Raw genomic sequence first — 24,080 nt, 5'->3', positions numbered from 1 at the left:
GCATTACCATGTTGTATTTTTCAATATATTTTTGTACATGTGAAGAAAAACAACAACCAATCAAAGAACAGGAAACAAGAAACTGCATAGAATCTAATGGACTATGTTTAAATTATTACACTTTATTAACAATCTTCAATTTAGATATATGTTAATAATCTATATAAATAAAAATGTAATGTTTGTTTGCTCAAAATCTCAACTTTCCGAAAGTTCTTCACAGATTGCTTTAAAATTTTGACATGTTGCATTCGACTACGCGCATGTTTTTATATACGTATATTATATAGATGTCACACCTGTGACAGGTAAAAACATGCTTTTTTGAAAACCAGCGCCATCTGCTGGACAACACACGCTATACCATAGCGTTCATTTCTTGAGTATAGTATATTCAGAACAGTTCGGACTCTCTCCAGCTTCGTCCTGATGGTCCCTTTATATGTGTGACTGGGCTGCGGCTGCATCCTTTCCCCTTTCCGCCCCTCCTCCAACGAGCTTCGCCATTTTCACCAAGGGGAGCTGAAGCCTTTCGGCCTCCCCCTCCCCTCTCTCTCCTCCTCTCCCACCAGGCCTTTGCTGTTTGCAGCGTGGCGGCGCCTGCCCCATCCCTCGGCCACCTCCTCCCACCCTTAAGCCGGCCTCCCCCTGCCCAGCCCAGTGGAGCTCCAGAGGAGGTGGAGGCGGAGCGTCTCCTCAGCCCGGCCAGCTGCACGCACTCTCCACCCCCCTCACAGGAAGCCAGCTACGGCCTCGCCAAGGCGGCTCCAACGGGGCGGCAGTGGTGTCAGCCTGAGGCGCAGCACGGCTGGGGCGGCCGCTGGGTGCCCCGTGAAGGGGCAACTGCAGCAGTGACAGTGACTCTGGATGGGGCCGCGGCCAGCGGGGAATGCCTCGCATCCGCGTCACCAGGGACAGCTCCTTCCTCCTGCTCCTCAGGGGACGCCGGCTGCCGCCTCTCGGCGCCACGGCTGAGGGAAGCCAGGTCGGGGGCGGCGGCCTCCTCCTCCTCTTCTCCTCCTCAGCTCGGCCAGGCCGGGGCCTGTGGGAGCATCCTCCGTGGCGGCTCTTGCAGGGGCCACTGTGGCTCACTTCCATGTGGGGGCCGCCTCTGCCAGGGGACTTGCACTTTCTCTTTTTTTTCCTTTTCCGTTTAACCAGACTGGGCCACAGCAACGCGTGGCTGGGTACAGCTAGTGTCAAAATATTAACCAGCAGGAAATTAATGAGGTAAAAGGATAGAAATTATGGAATAAATTGTTCCTCGTGTATCAATAAAGTAAATAAATGAAATAAATATCAAGGAAAAAAGCTGGAATAGATTCCAGTACAGTATAAAATACTTAGTCATTATATTCTGAATTTATAATGTGAAATTTGTGAAAGGATAAAATCTAAAATGTATAACCCCCCCCCCCAACCTATAAATCTTGTAGAACAATATAAATTCAATGAATTACTTCATGAATGTGATGCCAGTTAGAAAACATTATTGTAAGTTCTTAAGAATAGATGAAAAACTGCAGTGAAACCAGTGCAATGAAACTAAGGAATTGATAATTATTTTATGATAGAAATTTAGTTTTAAAAATATTTATTGGTTATATAAATTAAGGATAATTTTATCATATTTTTTATTCTCAAGCCTAATTCATCTGGGACAGCAAATATGCCACACTTTAAAGAATTTGTCAAAATGCCTTCCATATTACTTTTACTTTCTTAAACCCTAATGTATGTAGTACCAGCTTCTAAAATTCAATAAACTGTCAATGCATGCTGGCTTGTACAAGTTGGCATTTCCAAATATTTAAGCTCATAAACATTACCTATTTTTCACGCAAAGCTTGCACAGAACACTAATAATAGGTGATACTCATTTTGCCTTAATAAAAACATCTACAGAAAAGTAACCTTTTCCGTGAATTTCACCTCTGCTCTCTGCAGTCCCCCAATAACCTGCAAGATCAATTCATAGTGGAATTTAATTGTGGAAAGACTCTGCTCACTTATTCGTGCCTTAGTCACCTCCTGTTTGGCTTACTACAACATGCTTTGTATGGGACTGTCCCTGAAAACTATTTGGAAGCTGCAACTGATTAAGAATGCAATGGTAGAATTAATTTTGGGTGTCCTATGATCCAACCATTATTACAATCTTTAGAACAGAAAGTCTGCCATCCTCCTAGGTCAGGTAGAGTAGAAACGCTCTAGGTTACCTCTTGTAACAGAATGGATGACCTTGGGAGCACAAGGGGAGAGATGTTGCCTAGAAAACAATCAGACAAGAGAGGCAGGAATTCCCTATGGATTATTGGTCAGAGAAAGAAACTTAGGAAGCGATGATAGGAAGTCTGTACCATCAGACTTGCAAGATTCTGTTAATGTATCATTTCAGTAAAGTAGAGTTAGCTCATTTAGTTATGTTTCCTGTCTGATTTACCTGGCTGACATCTCCCTTTAATATTGTCTCCAAATGAGACCTGATACATGCCTTCTCAGCAGCCAACCCAGCCTTCCACCTGAGTTCCAAGAGATCCCAAATCTTTTAATCTTCAGGAGACCTGTGAACATGAGACTTTTCCCCAAACAATTTGACTTGGGTGGGGATTAACTGGAAGAATGTTTGGTCTAGTGCCTGTGGAGAAGGGATGTTTTATTTTTAAATCATGTTTTTATGAATTATTATGAGTTGGTAGAATTGTTATATGGGACAGGTAGCCATGCAGACCAATGTCATGTAAATTAATAATAATTTTGAAAAACACTGCCTTGTTTGCCATGAGAAGCACAGTTGAAACTGACATAAACTGGATATAATTGTCAATTTCATTTTAGTAGTGAAGAAGAATTGGAAATCTTTCTATCTTCTTTAAGAAGGTTGGAAAGTCTCTCAGTTTAACCCTTGATATTTCTGTTCTTGATATAGAATTTTTTATTTTATTTCTGGGAATGTGAATAAATTCTGAACATGTATACACATTATTCATGCATGTGTGTATAATAAATTGCACTTTCACCAGCAGTGCAAGTTGTAGTGTAAATTCAATTAGATACAGTTAGAAAGAAGTACTATGCTGTATCCATCAAACCTTTAGAATTAACTAGCAACAAAAGTATTATAGTAGCTTCTTTACCAAGGTATTATGAATATTTATATTTCAGGGACCCTAACTAGACTGAAGTAATAGTTATGAGATTTAGCAATAAGTACACATGATGAACTCCAATTAGAACAACAAAATTATAAAGGAAGATATAGAGGTCCACATGAAGGTATGTGCTGAGAAATGTGCAGATTTTCTGGAAGACAAAATTCTCAGCTTCGTTCCCAATTAGATGCTTCCTTCCTCTTTTGCCAATCTCAGTCAGTGTTGATAGGTAGCGAGAGGTAAGTACTCTCTTAGCTTCTATTTAACATCTACATGAAGCCACTGGGTGAGATCATCTGTCAACATGGACTGAGATATCATCAATATGCCGATGATACTCAGCTGTATGTCTTAGCCCATGGTGAGTTAAGTGATGCCATAACCTCCTTCTAGTATAAGTGCAACCTTTATTGTCATTGTACTTAAATACAACGAAATTGGTTCTCACAGTGCCTGGAGGCTGTTAGGAGCTGGATGGGCAGCAACAGGCTGAAACTGAATTCTGGCAAGACTGAGTGGTCTTTGGTTTTGGGGATCTTTGCCACCTTTGGTCTTGGATAGGGTAGTACTGCGCCAAACAGACCCAATGGGTAATCTGGGGGTTCTCCTGGATTCATGACTCCTGCTCAAAGAACAGGTGGCAGTCACAGCCAGGAAAGCTTTTGAGCAACTGCAGGTTGTGCACCAATATCGACCAATAATCCCTACTCATATTCTTTCATGCCCTAATCATCTCCTGTCTTGACTATTGCAATGCACTCTATATGGGATTGCCCTTGAATAGCATCCAGAAATACAGTTAATTCAAAATGCAGCAGCCTGCATGATTTTGTGCAGACCTCGATGTGCACATGAGGACACTGCATTGGTTGCAGATTTGCTTCCAGTTGCAATTGAAGGTGTGGTTTGTCCCCTTTAAAGCCCTTCATAGATTGGGACTGGATTATCTAAGGGACTGTCTCTTGCCGGTCACATCTACTTGACCGACTAGAGCAGGGGAGGCGAGGACTGTTACAGGTTCCATCCCCTAAAAAGAAGAGCCTTCTCTATGGTGGCTCCTTCCCTTTGGAATTCCCTTCCCTTCGCCAATTTGACATTCTTTTATAAAGCCCTGAAGACTCAGAAGTGGGACAGAGCCCATGAAATGACTCATTTGACTGTGTGCTATTGCTGGGGACAGTGTGCTATTGGTGGGGTTATTGTTCTTCCTTCCTTCCTTCCTTTCTTTTTTATTTTATTTTATTTTCTATACTGTGTTTTTATTGCTCGAAGGCTGCCAAGAGTGCTGTGAGCGAGTAGGTGGCCATATACGTGCCCCCCGCAAATAAAATTAATTAATAGATAACATTAGAGGATATGTGAAGTCTTCTAATCCAACATCCTGCCCAGATCATGAATCCTGCTACTACCCCAGACAAAATTTGTTGCATGAATGACAATAACAAATCTCTTTGATAAAGGAATCCCGTTTCATAAACAGTTTATGAGCTAGGGTGAAAATAGAACTGTTATTAATTCAATAAATACGGCATCAATGGTCATCTACAAATGGCTTATCAAAGAACAGAGAAAATTAGGAGATTGATTTGATTTAATATTCAAGAAAAAAAGTAAGCTGTTTGCTTTAAGTTTTATGTCATTTATCCATCTTGTTTGTTCATGCCATAAACTGAGTATATGTGTAGATAACAAATATAATCAATCCTATCAATAAATTCCTTTATACTGGAGATTTGTGAGTATTTTTATATATGTGTATATGTGTGAACACATACACATGTTTCTGTGAATAGTGCACAGGGACTTTTTTTTTTTAAAAAAAGGGACATATAGTATATGAATTTCAAACTTTCTACTGCAAGCACAACAATTGTATAATTGCTTTATAAAAACATTCTTTAAAAGGAATATTTTGTACCTGCTTTACTCTGCAATGAAATCATAATGCTGATGACACCATAGATGGTTGCTATGGAAACTGATCTGAAATCCAGCCTTAAAAGATATTCATCAAATTTGAAGAAAAATAAGGGGAATATATTTTTCCAGTTTAAGATTGGCAATATAGGGAATTTTTTTTAATGCAATTGGAAATATAGAGAAATTTTAATGCAAAATAAATATAAACCAAAGACAGAACTACACAAAATTGTTCCACAAACAAGCATACATAACTATCAAAGGATTCTCTTCTGAGGTAAGAAACATTCAGGAGAATAAAAGGATCAGAAATAGTAAGACAAAGAACTGAAAGTATGAAGAAAATAAAATAGTAAATAGAGTTGAAAATAATTTACTCCCATTCACTCTACCTCTCCGTTTTCCATCCTTGCAAAAACCTCTTGCCTCCTCATACTGCTTCATGCATTGCTTTTTCCTTTTGAAATGTTCTTTTTTATCCTTTTTGAGAAAGCCCATTGTATGTTTATCAGCCATCTCCTTCTTCTCAATTGTTTATACTGTATATTTGATTTATGATGAGATGGTCATTCATTCTTTCTACATGATCTATGTTTTTTCTACACTTCTATGTTTTATTTTTCATAATAGTCATTAATATTTGTATTCAGTCCACATTCACTCATTTTAACAATCTCTTATTTTACCACACATATTTAAATAACCTATTCTCATAGCATTTATTGTACTTTTATGTTTCCCAGACATTGCTAACTCACACTTCTGTATATTAAATAGATAGAAGCATGTATAGTCATTTTCCATTATTTTGACAAACTTTCATGTTTCTCAGCAGACGATAGTACCCATTACTTTTCTATGCACATTTGATTGAGTATCTTCAGTTTTCTCCATGTTTACCAAGTTTAGCAAGATATAAAAAATTATATATTTGCTGTTGTTTTAGGTACTTATATGTACATTGAAGTTTGCAGTTCATGTTCCTTGACCAATGTGACAATCTTGATTTTTGATAATTAATTTAGCTATACATATTATTTACTGATCAGTCATACAATCTAATAAGGTAAAGGTTCCTCTCGCACATATGTGCTAGTCATTCCAGACTCTACAATCTAATACACATGTATAAAACAACCAAGGGAATGTTATACATCTTTGTATTTCCTGTTTGCTATTGAATCATTTGCAAAGCTGATGCTTTTTATTAATATTTTAAAGTTTAAGAACCAATATTTCATGATAAGCAAAGTAAAATACAGAGTGTAGTCATTTTGTATTCTTTTATTCTTTTTCATATAGAATAGAACAGAACAGAACAGAATTTTTTATTGGCCAAGTGTGATTGGACACACAAGGAATTTGTCTTTGGAGCATATTGCTAAATATTCACAGAATAATATAAAATTAATATGAAAGTTATTTTTCTTGAGACAAGGTATTCTACAATATGTTGTTTCCCCCTAGATGCTTCAATAGATAGGAATAAAACTCCTTTAGTCCCAATTGTGGGGGGAAAGAACTTCTTCCCCAGTTTGTATGAAAAATGCAGAGAAGTCTATATCTGAATAATAACTACATGTAACTGTTTCACTCTGCTAGAAACAAAATTTTGCCCTGAGACTTTTATTGCCACTACAGATGCATTAATGGACTTTCATGAGAAGGATTTTGCTAGGTATTTATAATAGTTGCAATCCCTGCTTATAATCACATCATACATCAAGGCAACCATACATGAGTAGAGGCACTTTGAAATAATTTATTATCACTTATTCAAAAATATAACATTTGTATGAAAAAAATAAACTTTGCACATACTAAACCAGAATATTTATCAGTCAAGCTCATAATTGAATGGCAAATGTCGCTGCAATCCATAGTAGTAAAAAACACTCTGTCAGTTGAGAACTGTTGAATTGATTGGTTTGAATTTATTAGCTACTAATGTCCAAGGGACCCTGGATCTAAAGATGAGGTCTCACAAATAAGAATTGCTGAAATGAGCCTATTTCACAAAAGTCTAACAAAAGTGCTTACAAGTGTACTCCATAACTACATCAAGGCAAAAACAAAACAAAAACAAAAACCAAAGTAAGGAAATTTGCTTTCACAGTGCTGGCACTTGAGAAATGCAGCCTTAAGGCCCTGAGGTGAAAGGTTTATGTGAAAGTCTGTGATACACGTTCTTATATTAAACTATCTGCATTTCACAATTCATCACTTCAGGAAATGTATCCAATTGCATGCATGAAATCTGTGCTGTTTGTTTTTAAAATATTAATATTAGAATTTAACAAAGATTAAAAAATAAAACATAAAACTGATTACATTTTGTAGAAATTCATGATATGGCTAGTAATCCATCTGTTTTGGCATTCAGTAACTGCATTTCTAGAAAGGTTGCAAATTTTTTGGCATTGAAAGATCATGCATCAATCCAGTTAAATGAAATTAGAATAAAAAACTTCACCAAGTTGAAAAAGTGAGCTACTTTTGAGCTATCAAAAATAAAGACAGCTAATTTCCCCAAATTCCTTTTTTTAAAATAATTAATATAATCATCAATATATACATTATAAACTTCATTTCTAACTTATTCTAATTCTTTTGGCATGCATTTTTCCTCCAGATACTTTGTCTTTCAGAATGACTGTCTGAACTGTGAAAAATGTGTCCATCAAAAATTGAAGGCCTCTGTCTTTTCCACTTCTTAGTTATAAACACTCATAGAATGATAGCCTTAACATGCTATTCAGTTAATTACAACTCAATTACTTATAAAACCTGACATTGACTACACTCCATGGAATTAAGGGGGGGGGGGCATACAGTATTTCAAAATAAGTTATACACTATGATATTAGAAATAATAGCTGCGACAATTCAGAGGCTTGTCCCTCAAATCTTCATGCCTTTTTTGTATTTCTGAAATTTCATTATCCTTTCCACTGGTCACTATTTTTTAGAAGTTTCAGAAAAATTATCACAATGTTATAATAATAATAATAATAATAATAATGATGATGATGATGATGATGATGATGATGATGTTTGGTAAAAATGAAATTAGGCTACCAAACAGCCAAAGAAGCTGAAAAAATTTCACATTTATTATATATGAATGATATGAAACTCTATGGAAAGTCAGAAATAGAAATCCAATCACTGACAAACACAGTCCGAGTATTCAGCACCGATATTTCAATGCAGTTTGGCAGGGAAAAATGCGCCACTGTATCCATAAAAAGGGGCAAAATCACTACATGTGAGGGAATTGAAATGCCCAATGGCCAACTAATTAAATGCAATGAAAATGAAGCCTACAAATACTTAGGCATTTTGCAGTTGGATAACATCAAACATGGAGAAGTAAAAACTATTGTCAGGAGAGAGTACACCAACAGAGTTAGGAAAATTTTGAAATCTAAATTAAATGGTGGAAATACAATCAAGGCCATAAATACCTGGGCAATACCAGTTATAAGATACACAGCTGGTATAGTTAACTGGACACAAGCTGATTTGGACATTTTGGACCGAAAAACCAGGAAACTAATGACAATGCACTACAGTTTACATCCACGCGGTGACACTGATAGACTATACCTGCCTCGAAAATCAGGTGGCAGAGGATTATTACAAGTGAAGCAAATAGTTGAAGAAGAAAAACATGCACTGGCTGATTATTTAAAAGAAAGTCAAGAACATCTATTAATCGAAGTAAAGAACAAAAATCTACTGAAGGCCCAACAGACGAAACAAGAATACAGAAAAGATGTGATAAAATCAAGAATGGAGAGTTGGCAGAACAAAGCCTTACATGGTCAATTTCTGGAAAAAATAAAAGATAAAGTGGACAGTAAAAAAACTTGGTTATGGTTAACAACAGGTACATTAAAGAAAGAAACAGAGTCACTAATCCTGGCTGCGCAAGAACAAGCTATCCGAACAAATGCCATTAAGGCCAAAATCGAAAAATCCTCTGATGATGCCAAATGCAGACTCTGCAAAGAAGTTGATGAAACTGTTGACCACATACTCAGCTGCTGTAAAAAAATCGCGTAGACTGACTATAAAATGCGGCACAACTCAGTGGCACAAATGATCCACTGGAATTTGTGCAAAAATTATAATATTAAAACAGCAACAAACTGGTGGGAACATAAGCTTGAAAAAGTCATCGAGGGTCAGATGGTCAAGATCTTGTGGGATTTTCACATACAAACGGATAAAATACTGGCGCATAATACACCAGACATCACACTGGTTGAGAAAAATAGGGTTACAATCATAGACATCGCAATACCAGGTGATAGCAGGGTCGCCGAGAAGGAATATGAAAAAATCGCGAAATACCAGGACTTAAAAATCGAAATCCAACGATTATGGCACAAACCAGCAGTGGTAATTCCAGTGGTAATCGGCACACTGGGTGCTATTCCAAAAGCACTGGAATTACATTTAAAACAGTTAAAAATTGACAAAATCACCATCAGTCAAATGCAAAAGGCCACACTGCTTGGATCCGCACACATATTACGACGTCCTAGGCCCCTGGGTGGGGCCCGACTAGTAATTAATGCCAAATCCGGTGAAACAACTGGCCGCTGTGATACAATTCTGTTGATGCAATAATAATAATAATACCACCTTTATTTTGAAAACAGCATGCAATTTACTGGGAGGTGACAGCTGTCAAATTGATAACCAGGCAATATCAGATTATGTTACCAATACATAATCTGGAATACAGCCTTCTAATATAAAAGGTGAAGAACTGGAGTATGTGATTTACTGTTCTGTTTTATTTTATTTTTCCTTTGCAACAATAAAAATGCATTCCTTACCACTTATTTGAGATTCTGATGAAGATTCTTTTTCTTTTTCCTTACTGATGCTGGGAGTGTTCTTCTTTTCAAGCAATCTGTCCACCATTGCTATAATGCAGTTTAAACTCTTCCCTACATTGGCCCACACCCTATCCTGAAAAAAATATCAGTATCATTACTCAGTATTAACAGATGCATGAAAAAGTATAATTGCTTAGTTTATAGGGGTATATTATAGAACAGCAGTGAGTAAAATATCGAAGAACAGGGTCCTGCATTCATCAATCCTAAACAGATCTTTGCTGCTATTTTTAAAGCATAATTCTAGAATAAAAATGTTACATAATTTAAGATAATGCTATAGGATAAGAACAGACAGAGCTGGGGGTGGAATTGCAGACATCCAAGTCTAGTCTCCTGTGAATTCCATTGACCCAATGGTTAGAATGCAGTACTGCAAGTTGCTTCTGCTCACTGCCAGCACTTCGAATTTCACTACACTGACTCCGTAAACGCTTAGAGACGGCTGTAAAGCACTGTGAAGTGGTATATAAGTCTAAGTGCCATTGCCATTGACTCTTATCTAGCACCAAATTAGTGCTGAACTTTAGTTGATCAGATTCTTGTAGATAGACTTCAATAAATCTTCCATGCTTCAACCTTAGAAATGATCCCGATTCTTTGTGTCTTAGAGGTGCTACTACTACATCGATATACATTATCACTGTATTAAAGCATTTTGGCATAGATCTTCATGAGCTCAGCTTTTACAAGTTTAAGTTAAATATATTTATGTAAGTTATTCCCTATATCCTTAGCAGTTCCAATCATTCATTAAAAAAGTACATGGGAATCATATAAATGAACTATACATAGACAATTGTAACTTTCCTCAAAATGAAATGTATGTGCATAATAAACTTATAGAATTGACCACAAAGTCTTACTCAATACTTAACACTTCTGTATGTTTTATGTGATCATACACACATAATTGCGCACGCGCACGCACACCAATTGTTCTCTAGGAACTTACAGCTACAATTATAAAAGGCAATTAGAATTTTAGAAGCCCAAGAAGCATGTTTATTCCATTTTCAGGTTAGCAAAGAATACAGTTTTATGCCTAGAAAAGGGATGTGACAGATTTTAACTGCAGAAGAGCTGCATCATTGGAGCCAGTTTGATGTAATGGCCAAGGTTTTGACCTAGAAACCAAGAGACTGTGGGTTCTAGACATGAAATCTGGCTGGGTGATTTTGGACCAGTCATATGAAAACATGCACTAAACATTTAGATACACTTTGCAGAATAAAAGACATTGTTTTACTATTAGAACTGCCTACTGGGTTACAGTGAAGCTAACTTTTGCCTTTGGGTATAAGGCAGGCAGAGTGGAGGAGGACAGTTTTATATTAGCTCCAGTATTATATGACAAGATCTGAATTATTCTCAGTGAAGTGTTTCTGATAAACATTCATTTCTTCACATTCCAGGAAGGAGTTGCTTCTCCGTATACTAGATTATTCATTCCCATCGGTGAACTAAATATGCTGCTTTTCATCTAAAATGCACTCAATCTATTAAAGAATACGACACACAGAAAATGTATTTAGGAATGTTACTTAATTATTGTGCCTTAAATCTTAAAAGTGCAGCTTCTGCAAATCAAATGCATCATTTCCCAAAATACAAACAAATATGGAATAAATTGGTTTTTAAAATACTCTTTTCTCCTCTGAACTGTGGTCAAAATTAGCATTAGGTTTTGCTGACTATTGCTCAGATAGTTCTTTATAACAAGTCATATTACCTAGTTTGAAATAAACAACTGTGGTTTCCAAGCAGCTTGCTGCCCACCAAATGCTTGCATTATATATAATGTGGTGGGTTTTTTTGTAACCCTCCTTACAGGAAGGTTTTAGAACAGCTGGCGAGAAAAAATTGGGACCAACCATTCTGAAACTGTGACAATCAGTTTTAAAATGTTAACATTGTTTTGTATAGCCCATGAATGTTATTAGCAATTATATTTTACTCAGCAGCTCAATATAGAATAAATCTTAACCAGTTGTCAGTATTTTAATTGCTTTTGTAGTAGAAAGAGTAACATTTAATATGAATACTTAGAATACCTCTGTCAGGCAATGTTCCTTATGTCAATTTTCTTGAAAATACTAGCTGAGTTATTAATTTACTGAATACTGAATTAGCTTTTCCCAAGGGAAAAAAAGAGAGAACAATTTGCCCGACCAGAGGATTGAATATTTATTTTTTTCTGCTTTCTATTGTTATATTTACATATTTACTGTTTTTATCATAATACTGAATATCATACAAGAACTTTGATGTAAATGATATTCATTTACATTATTTACATCTTGAAGAAGAAAATTAAACAAATGTAGAAAAATGATACTGTGTTGATAAAACAGTAATGGGTATCCTTCTGGCTACTGTTGCCATAAACTTCCAGATAAACTGATGGATTTCTAATCTGATCTAGGAAGGCACACAAGTTCTGGCTCAGCAGAATGCAAACCAAGATTAAGTTTGTTCTGTCTAGAGAAGGAAAATGAAGAAAGAGAAACTACACTAGATTTCAAACCACCAAGTCCCCTTGCTGCTTATGAGCAAAAATATAAAAGTGTTTTTTCCCCTTTTATGCCATTTTTGCATTTAGAGAATTGTTCCCCTAAAACACAAAAAATTATTTCTGCAATTTAATTGCAGAACATTTTAATTCACCTGGGTTCTTTTTTATCTGTGGTGGTTAAAGTGCTGGGTATGGATTGGGAAGATTTAAGTTCAAGTGTCCCTTCAAGCACTGAGCCATCCAGGAACAGTGGACCAACCCCACCCCACAAGGACTGTTGCTAGGGGAATAAAATTAGAGAATACTGACAAGAAAGTTTGTCTCAAGATTACAGAGGGCGGCAAATGTAAAACCATGTATTACAGATAATCCTTACTTACTGCTTGGTGCAGCGATTATTTGAATTAAACATACTGTATAACGATCTTGTGACCAATATTTGCATTTATAGGTGTCTAATGTCTCACAATCATATTATTGCCATTTACACAGTTTGCAACAAGCAGAATTAATAAAGAAAATAGTAATAAAGATCCTAAATTGTGGTCACATGAATTTCCAGAAGGCTTCGGAATTAAATTGCTGGTCCCGATTATGGTTGCTAAGTGAGGACTACCTATAATATCTTATCTTCTTATATACCTGTGCTCCTCAGAGACTCATGCCAATTGACAACATATATTAAAATCAACAACACAATAATTGAGATCATAGAAAATAAAATAACGGATTACAAAACTAAATTAAAATCACAAAAAGTTTTCTTCCCATAAGGCTTTTAACATCTCTAAGAAAGGAAATTCCTGCCAAATCTCATACTTGAGATAACCTTCAACATTTTTACTCAGGAAGTGCTGATCAAGTGGCTAGGCTCTACCTGAAGTAGATGACTCTGAGAGGACATCTGAAGCAGCCATCACTGGCTTTAAATGACAAGAAAAACTGGATAAACAAAATCCTACTCTTTTTACATGTGTACTAGGCATATAACACACCTTAAAAAGCACAATGCTTTGAAGCCAGTAATTGTCAGTACATACATCACCTAGTCATGAGACAGTGGATGTCAAAATCTTCATAGGTCAAAATCAGCATTCTGAATTGTATCCAGAAGTTAATTGGTAATCAATGCAGGCCTTACAACTTTAGTTTTATGTTCATATAGCAGCTCTCATTAACTAGGTTTGGCTACTACGTTATGAATTAATTTCAGTCTCTGAATAGTCTCCAAGAGAGATATAGAATAATATAGGTCTGTTTATTTATTTATGGCAAATAATGGATGAACACTTTGTCTTCCAACAACAATCCTGGTACTTACAGATCAAATGCTTTTGCCAATCTGGGCACCTAGACTGGGACACTGAGTTAAAAGTGCCCAGCACCAATCTGCAAGGCAACTTCCCCACTAGAACAATCTGCCTTATACCTCCCATCACATCTCCTTTTAGAAGTCTCTTGAAAAATCTCCCTGTTATCCTCTATTTCCCAGATTTCTCACAGATCTCCTCCACAGCAGAGGACTTGCACTAGAATCCTACCCTTATGCCCAAACCACTTTTCTCATTTATCCCATGCTCCTATTCCATAATCTAAATAGACCAATCTTCTCAAAGTAGTCTACTCTACACTCATTTCCCACAAATTTTTCCCCTTGTTTTTTGTCCACTAAATGCTTCTTCCATTAAATGCTTGTATTTAACCTCATACTCCACATCCTGATTTTATCAGACCTGAAATGATATGATTATTCATCCACTCTCTCCATGCATAGTAGTGGCTCTCACTCAGATCATCTTTAAAGAACTATTGTGAAGAGATGTTTGCAAGGCTGACAAACCAAAATTATGATATGTAATCCTGAAATCTGATACTAGATGTTAGCGTATTTGTGGACTCAGTGGGACTTACATTTAAATAGACATTATGAGTGTAATGAGGGAGAGCGAATGTGTCCAGAATGAAATAGGCTCAAAGACAACTGGCTGGTGGAAAAAGAAAGAGGGAGAGAGGATTGAGAATAATTATGCTTAAGAGTTTCTTCTCAGGCCATACTTTATAAAATGAATTAGCATGACTTAAATGGATCAAACAAATGTGTATGCTCTACGGAATGGAGAGTTGGTCTCTGACAGAAAGCCACTTGAAGAGACTAGAAGCATTTGAAATGTGGATTTTCAGGAGGCTGCTATGTATACGTTGGGTTGACAAAATCAGAAATGAGGAGGTGATAAGCTGCCTGGGAAAGCCAAGGGAAATCATCAAAACCATAAAAAAGTGAAAATTAGAATATTTTGGACACGTGATGCAACAACCAGAAAAATATGGCATACGTCACTTAATCCTCCAAGGAAAGATTGAAGGCAAACGAGGTCCAGGCAGAAGAAGAACATCATGGCTTCAAAATCTAAGGGACTGGTTTGGACAAAACTCAACAGCACTTTTTTGTGCAGCTATTGATAAAAATAGGATTGCCAACATGATCGCCAACATCCAATGATGGATATGGCACAAGAATAAGAATAAGAAATTTGTATGCTAGGACATACTGTATTTACTCTTTCAGTTGAATGCTAAACAGAATTTTATAATACAAAATGAAGAAATAGGCAGGATTTTCTAGTGTGCTATTTTGTTCAAGGTATCTTACAAGCTAAATTTTGGCATCTGTCTAAAAATAAAATACTGTGTTTGAAACATGGTGAAAATAGAGCAAAAGAAAAAGTAAGTTTTTAGTTTCAACTACTACAAGGTAACACTTTCAGATTGAGAAGTGTCTGGATATTTGTAAAGATTCGATTTCTATAACTTTGAATAAAACTGAATTTTTAAAATTCAATTTCAGTTAAATTATTTTTAATCACAAAAATACACTTTCTCAATAGCCAAACTTATATATACATATATATATATATGCATATGGATGCACGCACACACACACACACACATATATATTAGGATGGCTCCTCTTCTGGATTTGAAACCACTGTTCTATGTTGTTATCATGTTACTTCAAGAGATCATTAGGTTAGGCAATAGTTTTTTAAGAATTCTAAGTCATATCTTTCAAAAAATATAAGGGTAAAATAGATACTCCAACTTCATACTTATAAAACCTTAAACTACTTATAAAACTTTAAATATACACCCTTTGTAAACAAGAAACACCACTTAAATAAAACAAAAGCACAAGCCCTCTGCATATTCTGAGTAGATCAGAAGTCATTTGCATTTCTTTCCTGGATCTGAGACAGAATAGTACCAATATTTTGGATCTTTCTTGCTCAACTGGCCTTTTACTAGAATAGGAGATGAAACCTCATAACTTTCATGTCATAATTCTGAAATGTATATGTGTACATATATTAAAATTATGAGGATTAGAACAATGGAAAAATGATTACAAAGCAGCTTGGTGAGTTTAGGAGGCAACTCCTGATGAGCAGAAGAAAAATAATAAAAAGGATATATGCAAGAAGAAAAAAATAAAAATGAGTAAAGAGGAACTATGGCAGTTGTAATGAAATAAAGTATTTTGTTTAATGTATAGAATTACTATTAATCATTGAAAAACTGCATGTTACATTGGAAAAAGAAATGGTCACAGTTCTGAACCACAGGCATTTAGTCTTGCTGAAATCCTTTTCATAGTATATTTATAAATTAGTGTCAGAAAAAAATGCAAACTACAGCTAGTGCATGGTATCAGCATTCAAGTTAAAATACATATTGAATATTAATATGTAGTTGAATGAAGGCATAATAAAGGTTGTGTCTACTTTAATATCACACGAAGTATACTATACCGGAAGCATACTTTTTCCAATCAAAATCTGTCAATCATTACTTTAGTGTCACATGAATCCAGTATTATTGACATAACTAAACTGGCAAATCTTTAAATATAAATAATTTGCAATTGAACAAAAGTTAAGAGGACAAAAATGTGATTTTGAGGTTACTTACCCACTCTTCCTCATCATATTCTGAGTGGTGAGGTATGGAATCTTGTCTCTTGATTTGTGATGGATGATCCTGATTTTGTTGTTTGCTATTTTCTTCAGTGTTATTCCTTGGCAAAGTTGGTTTTTTTAAGACACAACCAGGGCGGGCTGTGTATAAAGCTAAAAGGGCACTTCTGATAAGCTGATCCTTAAAGGCATGCACAAATAACTCTGTCTAAAATTAAGATGAGCGTGCAATCAACAAAAGGTAGGTAATGCAGCCACAGAACTAAGATAATAAAATATATTCTTCTGGCACTCATGATATGCTAAGCACTATAAGACTTGTTGAATCTGGGTATGTGCTGTGTGAACCCTGTCATTATGGCTTATAAATCATCATGGCTCGAAACTTAAGTCAGCCACGTGAATCAAGCCACTGTACATAGCTAAGAAAGTTAAAACACAATTTTGCAGGATAAAAACAGTAATATAACCTAGTCGTTATGCAATTCGTTTTATCTATGTGAATTTCTGTAATGTATGAAAATTGAAGCTCTTCGTGCTGCAAAGCATGATTTAGAATCTCTCATCAGCAAAGGACACCTCTGCTATTCATTAGTTGTTTTGTTCAAACACTGAATTTTTTTTGTAATTTTTTTCATGCTTGCATGGAAACCAGAAATATGATAGAACTGCAGTGCTGATCTTACATAAGATCCAAAGTACTTATTCCAAATCTTTTTCAAAGCTTGTATACCCCAATGGATATTATAAACTTTAAGACTAAAAGCTCTATTTTTACATAAAAATAAACACCATCAAACTCAGTGAGGCTTATTTTTGAACAGATTTATGTTATGGAGTCAATAAAACATCTTTTGTGTGATCGTTGTTAAAAAAAAAGGCAAATATTTAGACTCATAAGGAGCTAAACGGAAGCAAAAGCATAACAAGATTGCATTTGAACTATAGTATACAGGTAGTCCTCAATTTACCACCATTTGTTTAAAAACACTTTGAAATTATGATGGCCTCTGAAAAAGTGACAACCTGTTCTCAAATTTATAACCATTGTACTACCACCATAATTGTACTATTATGATTTGGGAACTTGATAACTGACCGGAACTGGTTGCAGTGTCTTGTGGTCAATGTGATTGCAATTTATGACCTTGCCAGCTGGTTTTTGCCAAACAAAGTCAAATGGGGAATTCAGAATCACTTAATGAATGAATACACTTAACAACCATGTGATTTGCTTAATTACTGTAATAATTCACTTAACGACTGTAGTAAAAATGTTGTAAAATTAGGTCCAGACATGTGATGATTCCCTTAACAGCTACATTGCTTAGCAACCAAAATTCCACCCCCATTGTGGTAATAAGTCAAGGACTATCTGTATAGTTCTGGCTACTACATATCAAAAATATTAAAAGTTGCTGTAGAGCAGGGGTGTCCAAACTTGGGAAATTTAAGACTTGTGGACTTCAACTCCCAGAATTCCCCAGCCAGCTGGCTGGGGAATTCTGGGAGTTGAAGTCCACAAGTCTTAAAGTTCCCAAGTTTGGACACCCCTGCTGTAGAGCATGATAAATTGAAGGAAATAGCAACCAAAATAATTAAAGTCCTTGAGAAGCTTCCTGAAAAAAAACCTATATGGGTCTAGGTTTTTTGTATGCAATTAAGTTTAACATAAATTTAATAATTAATCATAATGAAAACATGAGTGGGGGCATATTAAAAGTATATAACAATGGTTCATGTGGAAAAAATAAATAGGAAAAGTTTCTTCCTTATTTCTGAATTCTGAGAATTCAAAATTAATGAGTGAGGGAACATATTAACATTCTAAGAATTCAGAATTATTCCTTGGAAATCTGGAAGCATTCATAACTGGTAAAGGGAAGTATTCCTTTACATAACACATAATTGAACTTTTTTTAAAAAAACATATACCATCAGATATATCAACTAATGGGGAATGGGCATGAGATTATCAATGACTGTTAGTCCAGGTGATTTTCATTATCTCAAATGCAAATTTATAATTTCATACCATTAAAATATGATGAATGTCATTATAAGTTACTGGCAAAGGAGTATATTAGAGGCTCTGCATTTTGTCTTTTCCTTATTCCAAAGACCAATAGACCAAAAGATGTCTGAATTCAAAATGTCAAATTCTGTTTAATGAATAAAGCAGAAAAGGCCAAGATTTGTTTAAAACAAAATATATGGGTATGCAATGTGCTTAACAGTAAATGGCACTTCAAAGTTATAACAGGTTGAAAGTTGTTTCTCCATCACTGTTTAATTTTCCTTCTTTTATAGTTATGCCACAGTACATCAGGCACAAATAAATTATAAAGGGAAGAATACACTATTAATGATATATATGAAAATGAGAGTTCTCACTCTTCAAAAATAGCAAAGATTTATTATTCATCAGTTGCTAGTTTAAATGTAATATGTTACAGACTTGTCTGTTTTATATTAAAAGCATCAAGTTTAATATCTATAACATTGCTTGATAACAATCAAAACAGAGAAGAAAAGAATATGATAATCATCTGAAGCTTGTAACTAGTCAACTGTTCCTCATACAGAGGAAGACAGATTCCACAAACCAAAGCAATATTTAGGCATCTGATAATCTAGTTTCCACGGTAGGGATTATTTTCAAAACTTACAGTTTCTGAAAGCATCGTTAAGGAATTCTTCAAGCTTTCTGGCAACTGCTGTCTGGCCGAATTAAGTAACATGTCTGCATGACTTGATATGAGAGGCTGTAATTGATTGATGTTACTGAGAACTTCTCTTGCCTTGGCAGTGTTTTCAGGTGAATAATAAATACACTGGTAACCAGTACTGCAAGGTAAGACATGACACCAAATAATTCATTAACTATTTTCAGCTTTAAAGGATAATATTTTTATGTACATAAAGGATTTCATTAGTTTTATAATGAATGTGGAAAGGTATTATAAAATTCACTGTCACACATTTATAGACATTATTTTAAAACTCAATTTACTGTAGATTAGAAAATTTTACTGTAGGCCTTGTAAAATATGGTAACCTTTTGTTGATGAATGCTACAGGCGGTGTTGCTGAAATTAATTATTCTCTGAAGTTTTCTGAATAATTTGTTGCATATTCCATTATGAAATACATCAAAACAAAGCAGACACAGGCCTTATCTTGACAATTGTGAAGGAAACAGAGATTTATACAAGCTCCAACAAAAACATTTGGCAATTTGTAATAGCCTAAAGGAAGATTCTTGTTCCTGGCTTTTCTTCCTCTATTGATGAGCTACTTCATTCTTTGTGCTCAATTCCATTTATTATTACTTGCTATATAAAATTATTCTCAGTTAGCTTTTGGGGGGCTTTGACTATAAATGAAATAAACTAAATAATAAATATTGAGCAAAGAATACACAGACGATTCTGTGTTTGGCTAAGACGAATCTTAAGCAATGAAGTAGGAAATCAACAATTTTTATCATAATTAACAAATTTATAATTTTGTAGGAAAGGGGCCCAAAGTCATTTGTTTTATAAGATGGGCAGCTATATAAAATTTAGAAATAAATAAAAAAGATTAAAAATTTTTGGTGTATTGTTTGGATTCAAATAGTAAAGTTAAGCCGTTATAGTTGTAAAAAGTTTTAAGAAGTGCAAATGCTAGTAGTAGATAGAATGTATGCCTTAAAAAGTGAAAGAAGTACATACTTCTGCCTACTTTGTTATATAAGAAAGAGGTATGTCAGGGGAAATGTAAAGGTACATTGGGAAGTTGGAATGAAAATATGTGTGTGTGTCAAATATCAATAATACAATAGCAGAGTTGGAAGGGACCTTGGAGGTCTTCTAGTCCAACCCCCTGCCTAGGCAGGAAACCCTATACCATTTCAGACAAATGGCTATCCAACATCTTCTTAAATGAATGTATTTATGTATAATGATAAATAATGAATGTATAATGAATGTATTTAATGTACATTAAATACAAGAGTAAGTGATCTGCTTAAGGAAGCATTGTGCAATGATCTAGTCATATCTAGAAAATATATAAAGCCAGAATTTTTTTTAAAAAAACAAATACATAAAATGTGACTAGGATGAGAGGAAAGAAAGGGGAAAAGCGGGGGGGGGGGACTAAGAACATGGTATTTGGATAGAAGTTCTTAACAAAAAGAGATATAAGTCTAAAAAACAAATGATCTTGTATGAAGCATTGCATGGTTGAAATACAGATCATTGACAAGAATGGAGGGATTAGAGGTAATAAATGTGTTTTTTTGTTATACATTAGATTGACTGAATTTACTTTTATTAAACTCATTCCTTTAATTCTCTGCCTTATCATTTAAGACTTCATTTCTAAACTTTGTCTAATGTTGCTTAGAAATTCTTGCAAGTGAGCAAAAAGAAATTAAGTCTGTTAATTCTGATTTTGTGATAAAATATCTAAGAAGTTATCTAAAACTTATGTATCCTAATTAAGTCACCAAGTTATTGCAATTAATACATTGTTACATGCTACTGAAAATGTATTCTGGATACACAATATGTAAGTTGTCATAATCACATATTTAAATGTATAGATATGGCAAGCTAAACTACCATTAAGTCCCAGAAGGTGGGGAGCTTAAAAGACATTTTAAAAACAACAGTTTTTTTTATATGAGAAATTAAAAAGGACAAGTGGATTTAACAGAGGTACTCTGAAACAACTGGAAGACATAATCAATTGCAAGATTATGGAATCGATGGCAGAAGCTAAAGCAGAAGATAATTCGAAAGATTTTTGAATGCATTTATACTATCTATCTATCTACCAATTTATCTATTTACCTACCTAATACAATAGAATAAAAAACAACTACCATGTTTCCCAGAAAATAAGGCAGGGTCTTATTTTCTTTTGACCCTGAAATAAGTACTTGGCCTTATTTTTGGGGAGGTCTTATTGTTTTTGAGGTGTAGGAGACGGTGAGCGTGGTCACTTCATGGCTGCTGCTGAGGTGCAATATTTTCAGGGAAGGAATCTTTTTTTGGGAGGGATTATTTTAGTGCATGCGCTCAAAAGCCCGATTGGGCTTATTATCCAGGGAGGTCTTACTTTCAGGGAAACAGGGTAATGTATGGCATCAATTTTATATTCAATTCAGCAATGGTGGGCAATCATTTTGTACTAGTGGGAACATTCAGAATATTCAGAGCATAGTATCTGATATGACTATTCACAAAATGATTGTTATGGTAGTCTACATGTTCAATGACAAAGTACCTTTATCAGAGGACAACTGAATATTGCCCATTAAGTCTTTAGTTGCATCACCTATGTTTTCTACAACTTAACTATTGTTTCTCAACTTAACTATTACATTTCTATGAGAGATGGACAAATTTTCAAGTAAATAAGTGAAACTCGGCTTTCTTCTGTTTAGACATATTGATGAGATCTAGCTTAAGATCTTTTTTGAAATAAAAATGAGGATGAAACTCTGCCATTTTGATTTACCCATGCTAATTTTCCATTTTTAAATTAAAATCTATATATTAAAATGCATTTATTAAAGTAAAAATATCAACCGCATAAATTAGATAAAATAAAACTTTGGCTTAAAACCCATTTAAATATTAATTTACTTTTGATCACTTATTGTGCCATGAACAAAGAGCAAACTTTAGCAGTATCAAGGAAAATAGTTGGTTTTTGGCCTTATCAAAGATGAAGCATGTAAGATGTGAGATCTCTGTCATTCTGTATAATTCATAATGCTTGAATTTCTTTATTAGGAGAATAGAAGGGGAAAATATAGGCTATTAACTCTGCATTTCCTCATCCACACTGGCACAGTCAATTTTGAATGGGATTACTCAAGTATTTGTAGAAGAAATGTATTATACTGAGCCAAGACATATTCAGATAATTTTAGAGTAAGAAGAGGCAAGGCTACAAATGTTGGAAAAACCATCATATAAATGCTGGAAATCTAGCCTTCTGTGTTTTGAAGATCCATGTCTCAAATCGTTTGTCTAATAGTTCTTTCAGTGTTATCAGAGAGGAAGGTAAAATAAATCCTCAGGAAAATTGTAAGAATGGAACTTTATGATCAGTGTTGTTCTTCCAGAAGATTACCAAGCTTTCTCCAGCAAACCTATATTTTAACCAGCTGTTTAAAAGATAGCGCCAAGTGGTCTCTAATGCAACAAGTCCTATAATTAGATTGAGCAGAAAAAGGTGACAGATGTCTTTGGGTCAGTTTGATGCATAATACAATGCAGAATAAAAAAAATATCAAATACAGGCATTTAAAAGGACAAGATTACTCACTCCAATATAGGGAAAGAAAAATATACATGAAAGTTTATAATCACAGTGGATAAAAATGTTGCAGATAAAAACATGTTATTAGCATTAACACAGAAAAGCAGTTCAGGGAAATATTTAATTAATTTTCAGTCTTAGGCTTAGAATGGTTTTCTTGAACCTAAATCTTTCCAAATGTATTGGACTTCCACTGATGTAATATCCAGATGATGAACTGGAAGGTTTTCCAAGCATTTCATTGAAACTTGTTCAAAGGGAAATAAATATTCTCCTCAATATTTATCAAGTAACTTTTTAGAATTTTGATTTCATTGCATTTTAATTAATTGAATAAATTAATGTAAATGCACATTACAAAGAGTTTAAAATCCATTTGCCTTTTGTCCTATATCCTATTCCCCATTTATAGGTGCATAATACAGTCAGATATAACAGGTATTTGGATCTAGAAGTCATTCCTGTTAATCCATTAAATCAAGAGTTTACTGTGCTGATTTACGTAGTAAAGGGAACACTAAAAACTGACATTCATTGGACTAATTTGACTATATTTTACGGTTTCCCTAAACATGCCTCAACTATCCGGGAGCATGAGCTGACAACACTTTCCTGCTTCTTCTCACTTCTTGCCCTTTCTGGTCCACTAATTCTGGCTAAAGTAAATAACAATTTAATGTTATTTTTAAATAAAAATTTTAATTTCATCTGAACTATAAACCTAATAAGTGCATTAGGAACAGGAAGGAGAACAGGCTCTTTTATCTTTAGTAAAATAGATTCGTTAAACAAAGATGTGTTCTTTAATTGAGCCATTCGTTAAGGGAAAGTCTGTTCAATTTTTTTTTATTTCCTACTACAGTAATAGGTGTACAGGTATCTGCAGATTAAAATAGCTTTTTAAAAAATAACGGAGTGTGTTTAAATTACCTTCATTAATTAAAATCACTCTACAAGTGATTTAAACTTTAATCACGTTTTAGACTTTCGACTGATTTAGGAGGCCAATTGTAGCATTAAGGCATAGCAGCTTGAACCAAAATTAGTGTTTGCTTCTTTGTTCATGGTTTTTGTTTTTCATTTTCGTAATAAGCCTTCAGGGACAGTTTGGATTCCTTTGGGTTTGTAATGGGGCATTTAAAAACCTCATAATGAGAAGCCTGCATAGTTTTCCTTCAGTGCATCTCATCTGATTAGCTTTTGAATGAGAGGGAAAAGTCCTCCATGCACAGTATTCTGAAAATGATTTATGGATCCTTGAAACCCTGAAATGCTGTATAAATTTAAC

At 34.8% G+C, this 24,080-nt stretch overlaps 2 protein-coding genes across 7 annotated transcripts in view; one reads left to right on the top strand and one right to left on the bottom strand.

Moving 5' to 3' along the window:
• INPP4B (inositol polyphosphate-4-phosphatase type II B) overlaps positions 1-24,080 on the bottom strand; it is a 207,543-nt gene that overhangs the window by 56,328 nt on the left and 127,135 nt on the right. For all 6 annotated transcript variants that reach the window (XM_081959903.1, XM_081959904.1, XM_081959899.1 and 3 more), the window contains exons 15-17: positions 19,141-19,318; positions 16,467-16,679; positions 9,923-10,058 (exon numbers count right to left, since the gene is read on the bottom strand). In XM_081959903.1, coding sequence (XP_081816029.1) covers positions 9,923-10,058; positions 16,467-16,679; positions 19,141-19,318 — 527 coding nt within the window. The remainder of the gene's footprint in view (positions 1-9,922; positions 10,059-16,466; positions 16,680-19,140; positions 19,319-24,080) is intronic.
• The window catches only part of IL15 (interleukin 15), a 167,006-nt gene that overhangs the window by 96,259 nt on the left and 46,667 nt on the right, over positions 1-24,080 (top strand). The window lies entirely within an intron of this gene.

The sequence above is a fragment of the Natrix helvetica genome (assembly GCF_964273705.1).
Source record: "Natrix helvetica genome assembly, chromosome: 7".
Classification (NCBI taxonomy): domain Eukaryota; kingdom Metazoa; phylum Chordata; class Lepidosauria; order Squamata; family Natricidae; genus Natrix; species Natrix helvetica.
This window is presented reverse-complemented; position numbering and strand designations above follow the sequence as displayed.